The sequence below is a fragment of the Gekko japonicus genome, unplaced genomic scaffold, assembly GCF_001447785.1.
Source record: "Gekko japonicus isolate JY-2015 unplaced genomic scaffold, Gekko_japonicus_V1.1 scaffold885, whole genome shotgun sequence".
Classification (NCBI taxonomy): Eukaryota; Metazoa; Chordata; class Lepidosauria; order Squamata; family Gekkonidae; genus Gekko; species Gekko japonicus.
Window position 1 is genome coordinate 727,833 of NW_015167564.1, and position 12,687 is coordinate 740,519.

The 12,687-nt window shown below is 46.5% G+C and overlaps 1 protein-coding gene across 1 annotated transcript in view; it reads left to right on the forward strand.

The window, feature by feature from the left end:
- PITPNM1 (phosphatidylinositol transfer protein, membrane associated 1) overlaps positions 1-12,484 on the forward strand; it is a gene marked incomplete at its 3' end in the record, with an annotated part of 34,863 nt that extends 22,379 nt beyond the window's left edge. The window contains exons 15-20 of the mRNA XM_015413803.1: positions 935-1,087; positions 2,859-3,007; positions 3,521-3,631; positions 5,028-5,144; positions 11,507-11,655; positions 12,335-12,484. Of these exons, the coding sequence (XP_015269289.1) occupies positions 935-1,087; positions 2,859-3,007; positions 3,521-3,631; positions 5,028-5,144; positions 11,507-11,655; positions 12,335-12,484 (829 nt within the window). The remainder of the gene's footprint in view (positions 1-934; positions 1,088-2,858; positions 3,008-3,520; positions 3,632-5,027; positions 5,145-11,506; positions 11,656-12,334) is intronic.
- Between the last annotated feature and the right edge of the window lie 203 nt (positions 12,485-12,687).

Here is a 12,687-nt window from a genome sequence, read left to right on the forward strand (position 1 = left end):
TCTTTCCCCCCCCCCTTCATCCTCCCTCCCTCCATCTCTGTCTGTCTTTCTGTCTCTCTCTCCCCCCTCCCTTCTACCTTCCTTCCATCCTTCTTTCCTACCTTCCTTCCTTTCTTTCTCTCTCTCTTTCTCTTTTTCCCCCGTGAACCGAGGCCCGCGCGGCTTACATCCGCCGGGCCTCGGCAGTCTCTCTTCCCCTCCCCGACTTTCTTCCCCCTCCTCACCTGTCTCTCGCCGCCGCCGCCGCTGGGCCTCTCCGGCCGTTTGGTTGCTTTCCCGCGCACGGAAGCCAGGTAGGTCGCAGAGCGGTCCGTGCGTATGCACACGGAACGCTCTGGCACTTTTGGGGGGATTTAAACATCCCCCCGAAAGTTTTTTCAACATTTAGCATTTTTGTGCACACGTGGGGACCGCCCCACATGTGCACAAACTTCTCCCTCCCCCCCCAAGTGCCCCCGATGTCCGGATCTAAGGATCCGCACAGAGGGGGCCAGTTCAGTATTAGATATATAGATAAACACAGAAACAAATATTTCCCATAGGTCTTTTTGCAGTGTGCTCTATTCTGTACTGACTATGACATACACAGCCATGATGTGATCCCACCCTTCAAGGTCATTCATGTGATTGCTGCTGCCATGTTGATAAGGCTCACTGTGTGGGTCTTTCCCATGAAATTGTCACCTGGAGGGAGGATGCTAACTCTGTGGGAAAGACCCTGGCAATTGGCAGCACTTGCACAATTACATGAATTCACACACATCCCTCTCCTGCGTGGGATCTCAGCACTCTGAAGCAGCATATATGAAGAGTGCCTAAGCTAGGTTTGGTGAATGCAGAATCCATAGAGAGTGGATATTAAGTTAGTGGAGGACTCAGAAGAACGATTGGTGGGTGTTTGACAATAGGTCTGCTTACCTCTCTCCTTGCCTAGCTGAGTCTGTGCAAGCTCACTCTGCCCTCTTCTTGGATGATCTGGACCTCGTGACACCGCCTACTCCAACAGGGGCTTTTGGAGGCTTCTGGAAAGGAAATGAGACGTCCACCAGCGAGGTCCCTGTAGGTAACACCAGTGAAGTTGTCAAGAGTGAGTGCCTTATTGCCTGTTCCGTCACTTTGCCCTTTTTTGTACAGCCCTGTTTTAGGTCTGGCCCCCATATTTGTCCCATTCTGCAAGTTATTCTATCATATGAGACCATTTATGCTCTCTCAGCTTGGGAAGGGCAGGGGGGGTGGTCAGGAGTAGTCACTTAATGGTTTTCTAATCATTATTTTCTTTTTAAAAGAATGTTGGTTACGATTCATAGCAGTAGATTACAGCAGTGTGTTTTATGTGTTCATGGGGCTGAAGAACTAGTAACCTGTTGCCCCTCCCTTATATCATAAACACAGGCATCTAAAGTGGTGCATCTGTATTCAGCACTGCAAGAAGTGTTCAGCAGTCCTTCCCGCATGCATCAACAGCCGATTTGGATGGAAATCTAGACAATGATTCTTGTGTGCATGAAGTCAAAGGAGTTCATTTTGCCAGGGTTGAATGCTTGTTGTGCTGCCAAGAAAATGTGTGTTCTTTGACTTGCACACCCAAATTCCATAGCTTGGGCACATTGTGCCCCTTTGTGTTGCTCTCAGGATGCTTTCTGGATTGGAGAGCTTTCCCGTTCAAGTGGTTGCACCAGGCCCTTGGCTCTCATTTCCTATCAGCCATACTAATTATCCCAACTGCTGTACTGTAACGAGTAACCTCATGCTTCAGTCTCATTGAAGTAAATGAAATTTAAAGAGCCGAATGATGTGCTGGATAGTCGCCAAAGACTGGATACTTGAGCAGTCTGTTCAGATTGCCTTGTTGTGGTTTGAAGGGAAAAACCCACAAGCAACCCTGTGATATGACCAACATTTATAATATTAACATAGCTTTTCTAAAACTTTACAAAAATACAACAATTTATCCATTATTCTCACTTATACAATGTTGCAAAAAATAGTACACATAGTCCATCATAATGAGTACCCGGTTGTGAACTCATTTCAACGTTAAAGTCTTCCTCAGACATAATCCAATATTTAAAGGAGGTGTCAGCTTCTTAAATCCAGCTCAGCATTGTAAATTCTTAATTTCCTTCATAATGTCTTCTGGTTCCATAATAAATGTTTATTTCTGCAGCAAGCCCATCCTTTGTATGTGCAAAAAAGCCTCCTGAAGTTTACTGGCCATGCTCTCCGCAAACACTAACTTATTTAGGTAGTAGCAATCTAGTCCTTATTATATTTTATCTGGCTAAAGCCTTCATTATTCTGGTTGGTAAATGCTCTATATTTTTTCACCCGGCTAAAGCCTTCATTTTCTATCTGGCAAGCAGGGCTGGGCACAAAAGGAGGAGGTTTGGGGGCCGGAACTGTTAAACTCCCCTGTTTGGGCTGTGTATGCCACTGGGCCTTTGTTAAGAAGATGGGCAGGGTGGTGCTGGGGAATGAAATGGGACATGTGTGTAGTACTAGAGTTGAATGTGCTAGCCACAGTTTGGTGTAGTGGTTAAGTGCGCGGACTCTAATCTGGGAGAACCGGGTTTGATTCCCCACTCCTCCACTTGTACCTGGCTGGATGGCCTTGGGCAAGCCGTAGTTCTGATAAGAGCTGTTCTTGAAAAAGAGCAGTTTTCTGTCAGAGCTCTCTCAGCCCCACCCACCTCACAGGGTGTCTTGTCTGTTGTGGGGAGGGGGAGGGAAAAGGAGTTTGTAAGCCGCTCTGAGACTCCTTTGGGTAGTGAAGGGCGGGGTATAAATCCAATCTCTTCTTCTTCTTCTACTGGAGCATCCTAGGTACACTTAATGAACCCTTTTCCCTTCCTCTCTAGTTCTGGAGCGTTGGTGGGGTGCTAAGCGCATTGATTACTCCCTCTATTGCCCGGAGGCACTGACGGCCTTTCCCACCATTACCCTACCCCACCTCTTCCACGCCAGCTACTGGGAAAGCGCTGATGTAGCTGCCTTCATCCTGCGCCAGGTACTAGGGCTGTTACCTGCAAGATGTAGGAGGGAAGTGCCATTGCCCCAGGGGATGGGCGCATGCTGATAAGGAACCAGCCGTTGAACAAGAGGTTTGGGGAGGCGGCTCTAGCTCAGGCAGGTGACATGGGAGTTGCATGCAAGAAAAGCTGGGGAGGATGACATTTGAACAGATGGCTTTGGCAGTAGGTGAGTGCAACTGTGTGAGAAGGTTGGGGAGTGGTTTAGATTTTCAGGATTTTGATTCCCTCTGTGGTCAGCCAGAGACCAGCCCTGAGTCTTTGAGACACTCCTAATGGCACAGAGCAGACACTTTTTTTGTTACAGAAGAATCTGTAATTCTGTGTACCAGGAACAACTGCCTTGTGCAGTTTTGATGGAAATATAAACAAGATGGGGGGGGGAAGCCCTCTTTTTAATCTCTGGGGTGGTCTGCATAAATGGCTATACTTGAAAATGTGGGACTTGTTGCCTGCAAAGGAGCCTGGCAACTGAGATGTTGTGGCTGCAGGTGATTGAGACAGAGCAGCCCCAAGTGACAGAGAATGAGGAGAGTTCCATCTACAGCCCAGCATTCCCCCGTGAAAAATGGCAGCGCAAGCGCACACAAGTGAAGATCCGGGTAAGCAGCTCAGTCACCATAGTGGCTTCCTTGTCTGTATCTTGCATGTGGGAACCTTACTTGGACCCAGGAATTATGTCTTAGGGCAGTGGGTACGGGCTGATCCTATTCCTTTGCACTCAAAAAACTAAAGGACAGGCTCACAGATACTGACTTCCCACCATGTCTCCTTTCCTCTCTTGCCCTTTATCTCTTCTGTCTGTGGCCAGATATTCTGGATTGGACCACACAGCACATTTCCACTGATGGAAGGGTGTGTATGGGCGTGTGTGTACTGATCCCCACCCCCCCCACCCCGGCATATCCCTGTCTATCTTTGAGGGGTTCCTTGTCTCCCAGGAGTAGCATTTCAGGAACCTTCTTGGGCTTTGCATGTGGGAGGGGGAGTCACACTTCATCGAGATAAATCAATAGTAATTTCCAGTGGGATCAACCCCTCTGAGTTCTGCAAGAATTAACTCTTGCCATTTTAATTCATGGACCACCCTGAACATTTTCTTCTGGAGAACTGCATTGTTTGCAATGGAGAAAAGGGGTTGTGTTTTCTTGGTTGAGAATTTAGTACTGGGGGGGGGGTTTTACTTCATTAGCTCATGCTAATAAAGTGCATTCTTGGTTTGCCCTGCTACTAGACAGTTTCCTTCTCTATGCTCGTGTGTGTGCGCACATTTAAGGGTCCAGGTGGTGCGTTTGACGGCTGGGATGGAACAAGGTGGCTGTGAGGACTTGTTCCGAGAGCAGCATGGCAGCCCCTCCAAGGGGCTGTGTAAAACGAAGGGGGCTCAGTGTTGGTTTGTGAGGTGCTTTCAAAATGTCGGAGCTTCTTGAACGAAGCCGCCTCCAGACGTCCTGCTGTGGTTGTGATCATGCTGAAGAGGTGACGTTTGGCCCAGAGAACAAGGATGTCTGGTGGAAGGTCAGAACTTTCTTTCCTCGTTCAGGAAGATGATTGCTGCTTCCTCCTGTAGAATAAAGTAAGGGGGTGTTTTGTGTGTGTGTGTGTTTTAAACATACTAATTTTTACACGGACGTTTCAACAAGAGGTAAGACATCTGTGTAATTTTTCTGTGGTTGCTGATTCTAGAAAAAACACCCCCACATATCCAAATATAGACACAGCTAAGAAAAAGGGTTTTGTTAGTCTCTAATGGAAGAAGTGTTGCTGCTATGTATGTAGGAATGTTTTTCTGTGAACAGGTAGCCACAGACTGATTACAATGACTCACGTCATGTAAATGCTCTCTGAAAGTTTCCCCACCTTAAATAGGAGGTGGAATAGTTGTATTCTCTTGTGAGCTGTGCTGCTATAGTTCTGGGTTGAGATCCAGTTCCTGTGTTTTATTTTGACCTCTTATAAAGCAAGGATAGTAACAACCGCTGACCCCTTCCTTTCCAGAATGTCACCGCGAACCACCGGGCCAGTGATGTCATTGTGTGTGAAGGGCGTCCCCAGGTCCTCAGTGGGCGCTTCATGTACGGGCCACTGGACGTGGTGGCTCTAACCGGGGAGAAGGTAACCATGGAAGTGTGAGGCGGGGTGGCTGAACATGGGGCAGTGGGTGACACGTCTGTGGGGATGGTATGGGCTGGAGCAAGCGGCATTGCTTGCCATGAATTCTCATCAGTCCAGAGAGACATCTAAGCACGGTATACAAGCCCCATCTGAAAACGACAGTAGCCCAAAGAGCTGATCCGGGCAATAGGGCTGTGGACCTCCTGAGTGCACTTTCTGCTGCACAAAAGGATTACCGCCAGGGCCAGAAAGGGGAAGAGCTTTGTGGGGCTAAGGGGGAGGATACAAGTGAGCAGGCTGAAGGCGGGAGGAAGTGCCATCAAGGGGGGCACACGCCAGATGAGGCTGCAGGCAACAGAACTGATTTTGGATGAGTCATGAGTCATCGCTTTAGAGTGGGAAAGTAGCCCTAGAGGCCATCTAGTCCAACCCCCTGCTCAGTGCAGGAGATCCAGAGTTCGAGCACTCCCAACTGAAGGCTGTCCAGCCTCTGCTTGAGAGCTCCAGTGAGGGAGAACCCCTTCGCATAGTTGTTCAGTTCGAATGTTGAGCTGTTCTTAAAAAGGAAGTGTCTCCTAATAGTCAACTGATATCTACCCACCTGTAGCTTAAGTCCATTAGAGTTAGCAGGGGTGGGAAATGGTCAGAAAAATCAGTAAAAGTCAGTTTTTTCATCTTGGTCAGTAATTCGTCAGTTTTTTTAAAAGTTGGTCAGTAAGGTCAGTATTTCTTTGATTTCTGTGAATGCAGTTTGTGTTTTTCCATTTTCATTACTGCATTTTTGGGGAAACACGATGACTTCCCAGTGAGAAGACAGATTGTTTTCAGTTTAGTTATGAAGTACTTTAAGGACTTTGTTCCTAAGAGTAAAAGTGATTTGGCGAAGTCTTCCACAAAGTATAGAAACATAATTAACCTCTTAAAACATGAGACAATGAAAGTAGAGGTGATGGATATTGTGGGATTCAACATGGCACAGCTCATGCTAGAAGGAGTTGAGAAAGCAATGGAAGAAGAGGACAAGGGGGAAAAATGCTTGTGGATGCAGTGCAGAAAACTGTTGAGAAACAATAGCGTTTGTGAATAACTTTTTTTATTCATTCAATTTAAACCCTGCCCTCCCCGCCGGAGCGGGCTCAGGGCGGCTTACAAAAGAGATTAAACATATAGGTAAGAAATTATATACAATTTAAAACAAATAATAAAACTCTGCATTATCATAAAGTGCTAGTAAGTGATCAGGTACTTATAGCAATGCTTACAGAAGGCGGAACCAAATACTAGTGTTGTAATCAGATGATCTATATTGGTGGTTGGCTCATCTTGGTCTCTATATTTAGGCAACAGCACAGGCTGTTGGTGGTAAGCCAAGGACCACTGTCACTTCTCAGTTATTTGATGTTATTTGGTGCAACTCCTTAGTTGAAGGCCTGGTGAGAGAGCTCCATCTTGCAGGCCCTGCAGAACTGTAAAAGGTCCCAAGGGCCCTGATCTCTTCTGGGAGCTCATTCCACCAGTATGAAGCCACCACTGAGAAGGATCTAGCCCTGGTTGTGGCCAGCCTGGCATCTTTAGGATCTGGGAGGCCAATCGATTTTGTGACCCTGAGCACAGTGCTCTCTGGGGAATGTGCAGGGAAAGGCGTTCCCATCAGGTATGTGGGCCCCTGACCATAAAGGGCTTTAAAGGTCCTTGAAGTGAATTTGGTATGGTGTCGGCAGCCAGTGCAGTGCTTTCAGCACAGGCTGGATGTTCACCTGCATAGGGAGGCCCATCAGGAGCCTGGCTGCAGCATTTTGCACTAGCTGTAGCTTCTGGAATTGGGTCAAGGGCAGCCCCATGTAGAGAGCATTACAGTAGTCCAATCTCAAGGTGACCATCGCCAATGGATCGCTGTCGCCAGGTCATTTCATTCAAGAAAGGGAACCAATTGCCTAATCAGCCGGAGGTGATAAAAGGCTGATTTGGCAGTGGCTGCTACCTGGGCCTCCATTGTTAGTGAGGCATCCAGGAGCACCCCCAAGCTCCTAACCTCTGGCGCTGGCACCAATGGCACCCCATCAAAGGTCGGAAGTAGGATCCCTACCCTCGGGCTGCCTTGGCTCAGTCTTTGTCGGATTCAATTTCATTTGGCTCAGTCTAAGCCAACCAGCCACAGCTTGCAATGCCTGGTCCAGATCTTCCGGTGTAGAGTCAGACTGGCCGCCCAACAACAGATAGAGCTGGGTGTCATCCGCATACTGGTGACATCCCAGCCCATGCCTCAAGGCCATCTGGGCAAGGGGGCACATGTAGATGTTAAATAACATTGGGGATAGCACCGCCCCTTGGGGCAGTCCACAAATCAGTGGGTGCCTTTGGGATAGTTGCTTCCCTAGCACCACCCTTTGTCCCCGACCCCTGAAGGAAGGAAGCCAGCCATTGCAAGGCAGGCCCCTGGACTCCAGTGTCGGCGAGGTGGTGGATCAGTAACTGATGGTTGACCATGTTGAACACTGCTGACAGGTGCAACAGCACTGCCAATCCGCCCCGATCCAGATGCCTCTGGAGGTCATCCGTGAGGGTGACCAGTGCTGTCTCTGTCCCGTGGCCTGGGCAGAAACCAGACCGGAAAGGATCTAGAATGGAAGTGTCATCCAAAAAGCTCTGTAGCTGAATTGCCATGGCCCTCTCAATTATTTTGCCCAAATAGGGCAGATTGGAGACTAGCTGGTAATTAGCCAATTTGGCCAGATCTAGAGATGGCTTTTTCGGGAGGGGATGAAGCACAGCTTCCTTGAGTGCCTTAGGGAACTGTCCCTCCAAGAGGGACTTGTTGATAATCTCCCTTAGGGCATCTCGAAACCCATCACGGTCAGTTTTAATTAGCCATGATGGGCACGTGGTAGGGCGTACAGTTGAGAGCAGTTTGTCAACTTCCTCCAGGCCGAGTGGGCTGAAATAATCCATAGCCTGACTAGAAGACGTGAATGGAGCCTCGAGTTCACTTACTGTCTCAACTCTGATGGGGAGGTCACAGCAGAGCGACAGGACTTTATCTGCAAAGGCCTCACAGCCAGTGTCCAGTTCCCTAACATTTAGTCTGCCTTGTGGCAAGAACATTCACAGACCAAATTATTCTAAATAATTGGACTGGGCATGAGCTCACAGACGCAATCGTGGCTGCATAATACTCTCAGTGGCTTTGACTGCCATCTCATAGGATCTTATCAATGTCCTATAAGATGTTCTTGTGGCTCTGTCGCAGCCACACTGCTACTGTCTCTCTAGCCATCTTAGCCTTCGCTTCATCAGCCGCAACTCCTGGGTAAACCAAGGAGCCAGCCTAGAGTGAGGGCACAGAGGGCGTCGGGGAGTGATCTCATCGATGGCTGCTGAGAGCTGTGCCAGTCCTCCACAAGCTCATCTAACGAGCCGCCAGGGGGCAGGGCCATTTGAGGGCACATAGGGTCCATTTGGCTCTGCGGGCAAGCTGAAATCTGCATGCCGCCCAGACAGGGTCGGGGTGAGACATTCAGATGGGCCTTCAGGGCATGATGGTCCGACCGTGCCACTGCTGAGGCAGTGACCCAGTCCACTGTGACCCCTGCCGCGAAGATCAGATCGAGTGGGTGTCTGGCCCGGTGAGTGGGAGTCGTTACATATTGGGAGAGTCCCAGTGCCACCACGGATGGCACTAGGTCCATCGCCTGAGTGGAGGCCACATCGTCCGCATGGACACTGAAATCGCGCAAGGCAATCAGTCTAGGGTGTTCTAACGCCCAGCCCGACACGGCCTCCACCAGAGATGGCAGGCTGCTGGCTGGTTCTTTTTTCATCAGAAAACCAAAGATAAAGTAAAAGCAAACACAAGTCTTACCTTACAGTAATTTCTTTTCAAAAACAATTTATTAGGATATATCATTAAGCCAAATACACATCATATTATTAAGTGTTATACATCCTTTCTTATCTATTATCCCACCCCCTCTGGCTTCCTACAATGCTCCAACTTCCAGCCCATTCTTAAATTTTGTCCATTTCAACCATAAATAGTAATTTCTTTATCCACTCCCCGATTTCCGGAATTCTGTCTTGCTTCCGGTATTGTGCATAAGTCATTCTAGCCGTTGTGATCCTATACCACATCAAAGTCCTTTTCTTCCATTTTAAGCCCCAACAATAGTATTTAAGGTTCTTTCTTAAAATTACATTTCACATTTTTTTCCATTTCTTTATGTACGTCAGTCCAATAGCTTTTTGCTTTATCACATGTCCACCACATATGATAGAAGGAGCCCTCTATTTTTTTGCATTTCCAACATTTGTTTGACATATTACTATTTATATTTGCAATCTTTTTTGGTGTCATATACCATCTGTACATCATCTTATTAACAATTTTCTTTTAAATTATTACACGTTGATAGCATTTTTCCATAAAAATTCCCAAGTTGCCATATCTATTTCTTTGTTCATATTAACTGCCCATTTTATCATCTGTTCTTTAACTGTTTCGTCTTCCGTATACCATTGTAACAATATCTTACACATTTTAGATATCAATTTTTAACCTCCTTCAAACCATACATTTTCAATTTCATTATATTTTTTCCTAAACCCAAAAGCTCTTTTATCTGTTTTAAACAAATCATAAATCTGTATATACTGCAACCAATCATAATTAAAGTCCATATCTTCTACTTCTTTCATTTCAAACGTCTTACCCACAGGTTTCAACATTTTTCTATATTGCAACCAGTCCTCTCCTCTGTGTATCGAATATTACCTTACAGTAATTATGTTTTGTTGTCATAATTATTACTTTATGTTTGGTTTTTAATATGTTTTTGCTGTTTTGCTTGTTTTATTATCTGTAGTATGTGATTATTTTAAAAAGGAAATCCTTTTTTGCCTTAAATTTTGTACAATAATGAAAACATTGTCCTCAGTTCATTAAAAAATTCAATAAAAAGGTGTGCAATCCTTTTATCTGCAACCTGGGCCTGGGCTTTTTCGGTGGCAGCCCCTACCTGGTAGAACGAGCTCCCGGAGGAGATCAGGGCCCTGCAGGACCTTATGCAGTTCCGCAGGGCCTGCAAGACGGAGCTCTTCCGCCAGGCTTTCGAGTAGGGGCCGCCACCGCCATTGTACCGCCACCGTATTAACATCATGAGGCGCACTGGCCCTGGCATGGGGAGGACAATTATAGCGTAACATCAATTGAGCAGAGACAATTGTGTTTACTCGGAGTGGGTTATTGTTATTGGCATTTTATTATGGAATTTATATGGTCTGTTGAGCACCGACTTTTAACTATTTTATAGGTAATGATTGTTTATTGTTTTATTGTTTTATGTATGGCATTTACCTCTGTGTTCAACGCCCTGAGCCCATGTTGGAAGGGCGGGATACAAATTTAATAAATAATAAATAATAATAAATAATAAATATCTGGGTCACATCTAACCATGGGGCTGGCTATAGGGATGGTGGAGGCCAGATAATAATAATTTTTAATGAAGTCCTAGTTTTACATTTAAAATGCTAGCTTATCAGTAGGCTGACATTAAATTGTTTAGTAATTTGTCTGGTTTTTGTCAGTATTTGGTCAGGTTTTTTTTTATTTTGGTCAGTAAAATCAGTATTTTTGACACTGTGACTAGTTTGCACCCCTTGCCCTCTGTGGAGTACCAGAGAAGAAGTCTCTGCCCTCTTCCATATGATAGCTTTTTATGTACTTGAAGGACATGATAATGTCTCCCATCAGTCTTCTCTTCTCCAAGCAAAACATACTCAGTATGGGCTTTGTTCTTTTATCTGGGTGACCCAAACAGTTAGCAAATGTTAGAAGGGCCTGTTGTAGAACTTGCCTCACTCCCCAGTGCCTTTCCATCTGCTAGCTTCCCATTTCCCTCTGTGTATTTCAGAACTGCCCTGAGGGTCACCAGGAGGACAACAGAGCAGATCAGAGGCAGAAACTAGAGCAGTCCTTGGAAGCGAGACTTGGGAAGGAGAATAGAAATAGGTCACAGGGGAAGGGAAGAATAAATGAGCTGTGAGTTCACAATGGAATATGGAGCAGACACTAATGGTAGGAGGTGTCACAAATGGGCGCTGAAGCGGCAAGGAGTGCTGATTGAGGAGGGGTGAAAAAGAGGCAGCACAAAGGGAACATGAAATGCTGTAGTGAGTTATGTAGGAAGACTTGAACCACAGGTTCAGAATTAAATGAGCAATCATGCATTTTCCCCTGTAGTCCTAACACTGGATTGGGACCCTGAGCAATTTTGCTGGGGGACGAGGCATGCAACACCCTTCTTCCCAGCAAAAGACACATGCAACAGAGTAAGAGTTCTGCTCTCTTTGATCTCCTCTCACAGGTAGATGTCTACATCATGGCACAGCCACTGTCGGGAAAATGGGTGCACTATGGCATGGAAGTGACAAGTGGCAGCGGGAGACTCTCTTACACTCTCCCGGAGGAGAAGATGCTGGGCATTGGCATGTACCCTGTCCGTGTGGTAGTTAGGTGAGCGTGCAAACCCTCTCCTGCAGGTGCCATTTCAGCAGCTTCATCTGGGCATCAGATGCTCTTTTCTGGTTTACGTGTGCAGCAGAATTAGGTTGGAAATGAAGCAGCCTAGTGTTGTAGGGATAGAATGGACAATACCATTTCAGACTGGGAGTTTAGGATTACATTTCTCTGTCCCTCTGCGTTGATTTCCTGTAGCTGCAAAACCAGTACAGCATCTACAAAGCTGAGTTAGTCGCCTTTCTCTCCCTATTTGCAGTGAGTTTTATATGGGACAGCTGTGACAGTATCAGCACCACCACATTCACACGCAGTCTAATGTGTTCCAGCCCCTACTTCCTCCTCAGAATTCTCTAATCTCATTTTGTTGCAAGTGTGCATCAGACCTTATCGATCTAGAGATTGTGGCACTCCTGTTGTGCGTGGACAAGGCAGTTCTGTTATTTTCAGCCAATTCAATTATTGTTTATTGACAGGAGACGTAGTACAAATGCTACCTTTATATGCCCTCTCTAAGGATGGCCTTTGTGGTATGTCTTCTGCTAATAAAACAGGAACTGAATAGACTGACATACTCCTTCCCTTGATTTTCTAAAGCTGCACAGGGGATGCCATACTGGTGGGCTGGCATGGACGGACACTTTGAAGAGCTAATTACATTTTATTTTTCCCCCAGAGGTGACCATACCTATGCTGAATGCTTTCTGACCGTGGTAGCCAAATCCACACCTTCTGTTGTCTTCAGTATTGATGGCTCCTTCACAGCCAGTGTCTCCATTATGGGCAGTGATCCTAAGGTGCGCGCTGGCGCTGTTGATGTTGTGAGGTAAGTCAGGCCCTCTCAGGGGATTCCCATGCATCTTCCTGGTGTCATCCACTTTGATTTCTAAGAGTACTGGGAGTACTGGGAGATAGGTAATAAGTCCTTTGCTTCTCAGTGGACTCCATCATTTTGCTAAACTTCCTTTCCGCCAGTTCATCAAGGCTTTTAAGGGACATGATGTGACATAGGCCTCCAACTTAGTTGGA